The sequence below is a fragment of the Varanus komodoensis genome, unplaced genomic scaffold (assembly GCF_004798865.1).
Source record: "Varanus komodoensis strain SLA01 unplaced genomic scaffold, ASM479886v1 scaffold38, whole genome shotgun sequence".
NCBI lineage: Eukaryota > Metazoa > Chordata > Lepidosauria > Squamata > Varanidae > Varanus > Varanus komodoensis.
The window spans coordinates 5,894,603-5,905,375 of record NW_025335909.1 but is presented as its reverse complement, the minus strand read 5'-3'; the positions used below and the strand labels follow the sequence as shown (position 1 = coordinate 5,905,375).

The 10,773-nt window shown below is 46.4% G+C and overlaps 1 protein-coding gene across 1 annotated transcript in view; it reads right to left on the bottom strand.

Moving 5' to 3' along the window:
* Nucleotides 1-506: 506 nt before the first annotated feature.
* Nucleotides 507-10,773, bottom strand: part of LOC123028732 (BRI3 binding protein) — a 16,484-nt gene continuing 6,217 nt past the window's right edge. The window contains exons 4-6 of the mRNA XM_044440946.1: nucleotides 10,498-10,769; nucleotides 7,655-7,757; nucleotides 507-4,954 (exon numbers count right to left, since the gene is read on the bottom strand). Coding sequence (XP_044296881.1) covers nucleotides 4,536-4,954; nucleotides 7,655-7,757; nucleotides 10,498-10,769 — 794 coding nt within the window. The 3' untranslated portion in view covers nucleotides 507-4,535. The remainder of the gene's footprint in view (nucleotides 4,955-7,654; nucleotides 7,758-10,497; nucleotides 10,770-10,773) is intronic.

Here is a 10,773-nt window from a genome sequence, read left to right as displayed (position 1 = left end):
GTTCAAGCAAGCCTGTGTCGCGAATGAGTTTTGGGTCAGGCAGAGGCTCCACTGGATCACTGCAAAGGCCACTTGGATCCAGAAGATGTTACAAGGAGAACTGTTGCTCTGTTCTGAGAATAAACTCAAGGGCTGAGACTGGTCCCTGTGGTGCCCACCTTTGAAACGGAGGGGTGCGGAGGCTGTGCTTTTAATAGTCTCAGGCAAACTTCTCCATTCTGATAAGGCAGCCAAGGAGCCCAAATGCTGTCAATAGTCCTGGATACATTCTCTAGGTGGAGGCCAGGCCCCAGTCTCTCCTGCTGGGATGCACCCAGCAGTCTTCTGCAAGGGTGCGTGGCGTGCTGGATCCAGGCTGGGCTGGCTCAGTGAATCTGGCTTGCTGATTTTGGTGTTCTTATTGTTTGACCCTTCTCCCAACATGCCAGCCGTGTTCCCCAAACACCATCCCAGAACCAGTGGAATTAAACCTTAAAAGATGAACTCCAATTGCTCCATTGCGGAGATATGGCAAACATTTAAGCTTTAATTGGTCACAATACCATAATTCAGTTGTGAAATCAGTCTACCAACAGTTCACTAGATAGTAGTACATTGATCTGGTGGTCAGATAATAAAGACATGGACAGCTGAATTTAGAAAATAGCTTTTGAGCTCTTCATGGCTACTCAACATCAGCAGAACGTAATTCCACTAAAGATCATAGATTAAAATAATACATACATTTTCTTCTGAACAAAATCATTTTTAAAAACAACACACCATTTTGATTTAGATTCTTTTAAAAAAAACTACCTAATACTTGAGTTCAGATGTCCAAATAGGATACGAGACCGCTATATTCAGTGCAGATAAACAGTGTTACACTCAAAATATTTTTCTGCTTTACAACAGAAGAGGTTTCTAAACATGGCACTTGGCATCATAGCTCAATGGACTCATTCAAGAAGTTTAAATTCACATGCAGAACACAGGACTTCATGTCTTCCCCAAAAAGGAAAAGATGAATGGTAAAGATAGATCATTAGCTGCCAAATACAAACTACTGGGATGGCCCTCGAGTCACAGGAAACAGAACTTACCTTCATTTAAAAAAAACAAAAAAAGCTACAGCAGAAACAGACAAATCGCCCACACTAACTTTGCAAATAAGCTTTTAAAATGCTGATTTACACCCAGGAAGACAAAATATGGCATTAAGATATAAGCTATAGCAGGTTTGCTTCGTACACGGTACTCAAACAACCAGGACTTCTTTAAAAGCACTGCATTCCTAAACCAGCTGCTCTGCTCTGTTTCTCGACAAGATGGAGACACTGGGCCAATGCTTCTACTGTATCTGTACCGATGGGGGAACAACAGAATTCTGCGCAGGATTCCGTTGGATTTTTAGGTAGATGGAAGAATCAGAACGCAATCCCCTAGACTGCCAAAAAGTCATCTCCGAACTACTGGCGAGATGAGGTGTCCGTTTACATCAAGCGGCAGCTCACAGGTTGTGAGGATCTGAGGATGGCTCCTCTATTAAAATGGGAACCCAACGGGTAGACAGGCCCACAGGCTCTTCACACGTCGGACGTGTGCATCACTCAACAGATGTTGGGCCAATCTTGCCGTGGGCAGAAGCTACAGAGCAGGGGGCATGCATGCTACCTCCTCTCTGGGATAGGGGTAGCTTGCTCCGTTTCATGGGTTGCTTCGGCGACCCTACAGCATTCTCTCTCCATTGGCACAAGCCTTGGGGGATGCTAATCATCAGCACTGCCTAGAGCTGGTCCTGCTTTACAACTGCAGAACGAAGGAGAGTGTGTGCTTCCTTGCCTGCAATGAACTAAGATGTATTTTGCTGCCTGGAACTTTGACCAAACGAATATAAGATGCCACAGAAGAATAAACGATCATGCAACCCCGGTCATGCTCAAGAAAGCCCAGCAGGTAAGCGATGCTGAACTTTAAGTAAAGTTCACAGGATGAGGCCAGCAAACACCCAGGTCTGTGTTTTATGCCCGCCCTGTCTGTAACCCAGGGCAGTCCCTACAGCTAGCTGTTCTCAATTAAATTCTTGTCTCTCCGTGTGTTCCCCAGTTAAGTGACTACGAAGGGACTCTCCTCTCTGCAAAGCAGTTCCAGACACTCAAATATAACCACAGCACAAAAACAGAGAAGTCTGACTAATTCCCTCAGGATGAAGTTATGAAAAACAGAACAGAGGAGCCAGCTACAGAGCGCTTGCGTTTTACAGCACTTAAGAAAAAGATTAATGCCACATCACATTTACCGCCCAAAGCATAATAGTTGTACTATGCAGTAACAATCAAAACATTTTTCAAGTACAATGGACAATAGTTTGTGCTCCTGTCTAATTTTAAAAATAGACCATACACAAATGAAGAGGGGGGAACTAGAAAAACACACACTGGGTTAGCCAATTTTACATACACCGTCCAAGCGTAGTGTGCGAAATATTTACATCAATAGTTCTCCCAACAATAACCTTATACAGCGATACATTTGTGTATAAAAATATATATATATATATTCTTCCTGCATAACCACCATGACGAGCCGCTTTTGAGCAAAACGGGCAAGTTGCACGTAAGTTTTCTAACTAAAAAAATCCAGTGATTCACTTGTTTCCCCAATAGTATTTGAAGGAGTTAACAACGGGGGGGGGGGGGGGGGGGTGTTTGTGGTCTCTCTGTACATGCATTTAGGAAGCAGTTCCATTTTAGATCAACTCCAGAACAAGCAAGCAATGGGGAGTAGGAAGGGAAAGACACCCCTAAGCCTGTAAGGTAACTCTCAATACATGAAACCCTTTTTAAAAGGATACCTAATTGTTGACATAAGTAGCAAGTTCTCTCTCTCTCTCTCTCTCTCTCTCTCTCTCTGTGTCCACGTGCGCGTGCACATGGCAATTCTGGTGCCATCTAACCCTAGCAACCAAGCTGCTCTGTCTTCTGTGCACACTTGGAAACTTGCAGATAAGATTTGGCCCAGCATCTCCAAGTTCCCTTGATGTTTTTCCAGCTTTCCCAAAAATCATGCAGTTGAACTCGATTTTTTAAAAGGAAGGAGTGCAACGGGAGTGTAGGAGCGACTTGATTCTGAGGCAACGGCAACTAAGCTCTAGGTAAAAAAAACCCCAAGAAACTACACCCTACATCACTGCTTCGTGGGCAACTTTCACACAGCATGAATCCCGTATCACTGTTTCAGTCAAGTATTACTGTGTGTGACTCAATGCGGGTTTTCCTTCTGTCTTGGCAGGGTCCCCCCCAGACACCTCTGTGGAAGGGAAATTGACTCCAAGTGGAAAAAAGCACCAGATCTTCCTGAAGGAACGATGTATAATTTTGCTTAATTTATTGCCGCTTATTGGTCCTGAGAAAGATTTTAGCAGTTTTTATTTCCTGCTATTTTTCTTTTTAAATGAAGCTACTAAGGAGTTGGGGGGGCTTTGGGCTGGGGGGGGGTCTTTTCTTTAGAGACAATACATTTAACATTACTTCTGCTTTCACTTTATGGCAAAGACCAGCTCCACACTGCCTGTGCATTGAACCATCCTTTCTAGCGTTTAAATGATGACTCTGATTTTGTTGTTTAGTAACTCCTGTTCAAGCACTGCTAAAATAGGAAGGTATTTCATAGATCGTAGTGCAGAATCCATAGACCCTTTTTGTGATGAGACGGCATTTGCAGCTTTACTGATACATAGCCAAGCTCTTGAACATGTGGATTCCCTGAATCAGTGCCCCAGACCAAAAATGTATCTTCTCTGTGTGCACACACAGATGCGCGTGTGTGTACAGAAAGGGCTATTTCCACTTATGCAAATAGGGAAAATTCTTATACAAAGTACAACTTCCGCTGTGCATTAGAACCTGCTCATTAGAACTCTATCAGGATTGCCTCTCTCCAGTATGTCTAAGGACAAATGCACAACAAATACTTCTTTGTAGCTTTAACAGGTACCTGGTGTTTCAAAGATGCCCCTCCATTTAGGGCTAGAACAAATGCCTTCCCTTGCAGGTATACAAAAAGGCAACTTAAGGCAATGGAAGTCACCAGTGAAAGCAAAATAAAATGAAAATAACATGAGACACTGACCCCCACAAGTTATCTTTCCCAGAAGCGTTTGGTAGAATTATTTTAAGCTTTCTTCCTTCTTTTAAAACGTCGAATCTGCATAAAGCTTACGTTGAACTGTTAGTAATTTTAAATAGACTACTCAATATGCCTTTATAAAAACATTTTACAAAAAATGTTTTAAATGCTTGGAAAAAAGTAAGCGGATAAAATTCTACTCATGGAGGAAAATCTCTGAATATACAGCTCAAGGTTATTTTACAAGTGTTATTTTTGCCTTCTTTCAGAATGTGGTCTAGATAAACTACTCTTAACATTTAAAGACTGAATGTTGCACGCTGCTGACCTCAGAGTCGGTTTGTTGCTTGACTAACTTGTCATGAACGAGAGACAGTGCTTAGCGATTTCCTAAGGGAGCTGGTGTCAAAGATGAGCTAAATCTTGCTTCATTGGTCATTGCCTCTGTCCATATTCTCGATCACCCTAGAAAGGCGTATGTTCAGGAGTCTGATTTGGCTCTCGAGGTGGTCGATCTTCTCCTCCAGGGTGCTGCGGCTATTCCTCCTCCAGTAGAAGCCAACCGGCCCAGTCATGAAGTAGACGGCCACGACAAAGCACAGGGGGAGGACCGCATTCTCGGGCTCACCTTCGTACTTCTGGAGGATGTACACGCAGGAAAGTGCGAAGAGGGCCACCCTCACGATCCAGAAGAATCGGCCACAGAGCACGTGCAAGAGATAGAAAAAGAGCCCGAGGAGGAGCGACAGCAGCCAGTAGGCAAGCAGGACAGCACCGATCAGCAAGAGGGCCCGGGCAGGGCTGTTGGAGAGGGCCCCAGGGCTGAAGTAATGGGTCAGGTTGGAACCTGGAAAGGAGCAGAAGAGAGGGGCATCAGATGCGGCCTCTTCCTGGAGCTGTGAAGACTGGCAGCTTTGAACAGGCAATGGGAGGACACACTGGCAACAGCAAGTTATTATGAAGGAATTATTTTCCACACGCAAATGATTTCATTATGGGAATTTCTTGCTGGGACATCACGCAGGAATGTCTTTGCCCAGATCCATTCCTGACGGGGTCAGATGGAGCGCTTGTTTTGCATCGGAAGCAGGCATGTGTAGCGCTCCTGATGTTCTGGCCTACAACTCCCATCACTCTTGCCAGCCTAGCCAATGGTGAGGGCTGATGGGAATTTCAGGCCAAGGCACCTGGAGGGCCACCTGTGGCCCACCCCATCATACATGCATTGGTTACAACTTGACTGGACAACTATTGCATGCTATATGGGGCTGCCCCTGAAAATGTCTTGGGGATTTCAGCCGGTGCACGGTGGAGAGGAAAGCTGGAACAGACCTTTCTTAAGCAGACACCCATGAAATTAGCTCTGCCTCTTTTCCCTTGAGCAGTTCTAAGCAGAGAAGGAGAAGCCACAAGGTAGATGTTTTCTCTCATAACTTGCGAGAAAATGTATTCTGCCAATGTTATAATACGGGCTTTCAGGTAGGTCTTAATTTCTGGGCAAATGCATTCCAACTTGAGTCTTATGCATAGTAAACTGATCAACTGATGCATTCAAACTAAGAATGACCTCACAGCACCAATGGCTATTACTGATCATGTATCTACACGGGATGAAATTAGAGATTTAATATTTATTTAATTTATTTAAGGCATTTCTATTCTGTCCGTTAGAAGTCTCAGGATGGCGATACAACAGCAGCACACAAAAGTAGAACATAAATATCCAATAAAATGGAATGCGCTCCCCAGAGAGGTCCACCTGGCACCATCGTTATTTGTTTTTCGGCGCCAGGTCAGGACCTTTTTATTTAAATGATATTTTAATAAGTGTTGGTTGTATTTATTGGTTTCAAATTATTGCCAGGATGTTTCCAGATTTTATTATTTGTATTTGTATACATATTTATTTATATGTTGGAAGCCGTCCCGAGGCTTATGTGAATGGGATGGCATACAAAAATTCCAAATAAATAAATAAATAAAAATAAAACTGATATTAAAATAACATTAATCCTTAAAATACAGGGAAAATAAAAAAGGGTTTGTCCTGGCACTGAAATGACTAAAGCATCAGCGCCAAGCAAGCCTCTCTGGACAGCAGGTTCCAAAGCCAGGGCGCCACCACAGAGAAGGCCCTTCTCCAGGTAGCCACTCTCCTAATCTCCTTCAAGGAGGGCTCCTGAAGGACTTCTGACCCAGATCTTAGGGGGCAGGCAGGCACATAGGGAAGGAGGCGCTCCTTCAGCTACCCAGGCCCTCCACCATTTAGGGCTTTATATTTATATTGTGATTTATATCCTGCATTTTTCCTACAAAGGGCTCAAGGCAGCTTACATCATTCTCCTCCTCCATCTTATCCCCTCAACAACAACCCTGTGAGGTAGGTTGGGCTGAGAGTCTGTGACTGGCCCAAAGTCACCCAGTTGGCTCCATGGCTGAGCGGGGACTAGAACCCAGATCCTCTGAGTCCTAGTCCCATGCTCTTAACCACTACGCCACACTGGCTCTCCAATATGTCATTGTTAGCACCTTAAATTGGGCCCAAACTTTAATTAGCAGCCAGCACAGATGGTTCAGCACCTGTGTTCTATGATCACATCTGCCGGTCCCTATCAAAAGCTGGGCTGCTCTGTTTTGGACCAACTGAAGTGTCCAGGCCATCTTCAAGGGCCACCCCATGCAGAGCGCATTGCAATAGTCCAGTTGGGAGGTTCCCAGATATGTGTCTTCAAAGATGCTCTTGGGTTTTGCTCATCCTTTAGCAAAGGGTAGGTGCAAAATATGACATGGACTAGATCCACTCAGACGCAAGGCTGCGAGTCTTTTCCCAATTTGGCTAACTGAGGCTGACAGGAGTGCCAAGCCTTGTGGACGGGAGGCAGTTGTGAAGGCTTCTCTGAGCAAGCGCCTTAAACAAAGCTGTGGTTAAAGAGTGGTGAAGATGTCTCTTCCTGGCTTCCGGCGGCTTAACGACCATGGCCTGTGTTACAGTTACTGCTCTGTGAGTCAGAAATTACATGCAGGAACAATGCCACCTCCCTGTTGCAATTCTGTTCCCGCCACTATTTCGATTGTGTGCGCGTATTTACACTTGCACCCAAACCTCTTGATCAAACCGCGATGCATTTGCAATTGACCGTGGTCTTTGCTTATGCCAGAATTAGCTTTTTTGCCTTTGTTGTGTCGCATGGCTTTCTTGATTTTGCTGCAACAGACTAAACTCGCCATCCCTCTAGAAATGGCAACTACTGATTTTATTCAGGACACCTCTGAAGCCAACTTGGGAATGCGCTCCCCAGAGAGGTCGTTATTTGCTTTTCGGCACCAGGCCAAGACCTTTTTATTTAAACATCATTTTAATTGTTGATTTTATTTATTGATTTTACCAACTTTGGCCAGGACGTCTGCAACTGTATTTTATTATATTGATGTTATTTATTTATGTTGTAAGCCACCCTGAGGCTGAGGCGAATGGCGCAGCATATAAGCCTGCTAAATAGATAAATAAAATAATAAATAAACTTTGCTAATTGTATTCCATGCCTACCATCAATCCCAAGGACATCCAGGATATCTATCCACATTCTCCAGAGCGTATCCACCAGAACATCCACACCATATACAAATCGCTCTGTCAGTCTGGAGAAAAACTGGGGAAAAAGATTAATATTTTTTTAAAAAACAGAGTGGAAAGATTCTGTTCAACTCGTAACACTTGTAACAGTGGCAGCAAAATAAATCAAAACCAAAGCCTCCCATGCCATTTTCTGAAAATAATGGCCATGAACTAGCCTGCTGGTAAATTTAAGAAAAGTGGTGGGTTGCAGCAGTTGTGTTATGTAAATCATGGACAGTGGGCTAGGAGCACTGGACCCTACTTCAATAACCAGATTCTCATTAGGACAGCCTTGATCTCCATCATCAGAAAAAATAAGCCAAGTATTCCAGACTGTTCTGTGAATTTTCTGTGGACCGGAAGCAAACTGGGTACCTCTACCAGCATTTATTTTTACACCAACTGACAGCCAGAGTTTCAGACCGAAAGGTTTCTGAGCCCCACCTGAATATGTCAGGAAACTTTTGCATGGATTCTACCACAAACCTCCTCACCTAATGCTAGCTTTATAACTCTGTTGCCTCTCCGAAGTTCATTTTCCTCATCTGCCAAGGTCTCCCTTTACTGCTTTCCCCGTTTCCAGCAGATTTTCCTCAGCCTTACTACAAAATATGTCTTTTAAATCCCCAGCATCTGGACACAGGCTGCATAACCTTTATTTCTGCCCACACTGCTGTCAGTGCTAATTGAGTAGGCTGCTACATAACTACTGAACGGAAAGCGGGGTGAGGAGGTACATGACTTGAGAGAGAACAAGCTGGGAGCTAAAACCCACACAGTGGCTTCCAATCCCAAGGACTCCTTAGCAAAGCGAAGGATCCATCCTGAGCACATGCAAAGAAAGGCACAACACCAGACTTAATGCGGGCCCTCAGGTGCCATAAACTTGCATTTTAGGACACGCACCTCCAAAAATAGAGCCAAAGCTTCTTGCTAGGCTCGCTTTCAAAGAGCTGGAATGCCATCGGAAAGCTTTTGCCTCCAGTTCAAAGAGCTGTGATGTGCTGTTGACTGAGTCATTTCTTCCAGAGTTGCTTTTTAAGACCTGAGCTTTGAGGAGGTTCCCAGGCACCAGTTTGTGGCAAATGGGAAAAGGAGAAGGCAAGAAGCAAAGAAAGAATGAGCATGTTTCTCTCCCTTCCTTTCACTTCCCTTGCCAATCTCTACAAACTGGCTTTATTTTTGGAAAGATGACCTTTTTGCTGCGGTTTCAGAGGACAACAGAAGAAGACAGAGTGGGCGGCTGCATCTCTGGAAGGAATTCCAGCACAGAGCTTTGCAATCAAACAGCAGCATCACTCAGGAAGGGAGGACACTGAGGAAGAAGCATTGATTTCTCCACTTCCTTGGCAGACAAGAACTCCCAAAGAGCCAAAGGATGGACAGCACAGGGACCCGTTGGAGAGAAACAAGTCTTGGCTTAGGTTTAAATATGTTTTTAAGGTATCATAAATGGAAAAAGAAGGGTGTGGGGGCTGACCCAGCGGGCTCGATGTTTTTGATGATGGATGATGTTTGTAGTTTTCTTTTTGTTTTTTTAGGATTATAATTTCAAATAAAATTTATTTTTAAAAAAAGAGAGAAACAAGTCATCTAGGTCACAGTAAGGCGACTAACTCAGGGGTTTTGATCCATTTGTTCACCGTGTCCTAAAATACCTCAATTCCGATCCCTCAGATTCAATCAAAACCATTACTCTTATGAAGGCACAAACATACGACCCAGAAAGTTTCAAAATTCAATGTGAACACTGAATCTACATGTGAAACGGTGCTTGTAGCAACACCCCACAGCTGCTTCGCTTAAGCTACCGTGCGGGAAAGCATTTTGGCAGGCGCTTACCGGAAAGCATAGCTGAGAAAAGCTGCACTTACTAAAATTCTCTCCTCCCTCTACAGGATTGTTGAAAGGGAACAGAGCCTTATTGTTCTCGGCAATCTAATCTCTGTTACACAACGGTCACGACAACCGAGAGGTTCCTTTTGCTCGGAAAGCTCTTGGAAAGGGGAAAATGGGAGAAGGGGCACCGGCAGGGGCACCCAAATGCCCTCTGCACGAGTTTCAAGGGCAACTTCCGTTGCTCTCTTTTGCCCAGCCCTTAGGTACTCATCCCTTTTGCACAGAGAAAGCATGGTTGATGCCGCACTGGTTCATGGAGCACAGATGTGCACTTTGGCCCCCGCACATGGCAGCGTGAACCCTAAGGTGGCGGGTAATGCTGGATAACAGGCACGGATTGCCCGATATGCTCCAGCTCTCTCTTGCACGGTTTTAAGAGGGTACTGAATCAATTCGCAGAGGCACAGGCTATCCATGGCGACTATCCTGGTGGCCATGTGCCACCTCCAATACCAGAGGCAGGATGCCAGCACGGAGACCTGCATTTCAGCATACTGGACCCGACACCACGGGGGTGTCTTCCTGGGCTGGGGGCAAGACGATATGGTGGCCCCCATTCCAGCGAAGCCCCTTCAGCCACCAGGCGAGGAGCGTCCTCTTTCCCCAGAAATTAGCCCCCCGGCCTCTGTCGCTCGCTCTCAAACCCTTCCGAGCCTCTGCATCTCGGCTGGGCTTCCGTGGCATTTGAGACTGCGGGATTCAAGGGCTACAGCTCTGGGGGCGCTTGGGGGGCCGAGCAGGCGATGCGCTGAGCCAGCGAGCGAGAGACCTGAATGGGCAACGACTCCTCCCGCTCCGACAGGGGCCCCCGCGCTACTCCCCGGCTCCCACGCGCGGGGGGGCGCGCCTTCCCCAAGGCGGCGCCCGCCGCTCACCTTTTGCAGGGCGCGCACGTTCTCCTCGCCGAAGAGGCCGCTCACGCCCTGGTAGACGCCGCTGGCCGCCCGCCGGAGGCTGTTCTGCTTGTCGGCGCCGCGGCCCCGCGCCGCCCGCACGCCGGGCCCGGGCCCGGCCAGCAGCAGCAGCAGCAGCAGCAGCCCCAGCAGCACCAGCGGCCCCAGCGCGGGCCCGCGCCTCCCCGCCATCGCGGCTGCTGCGGCCCGGGCGTCAGCGGCGGCCGCGGCCGGGAAGCTCTCCCGCGCGCGGCCTAG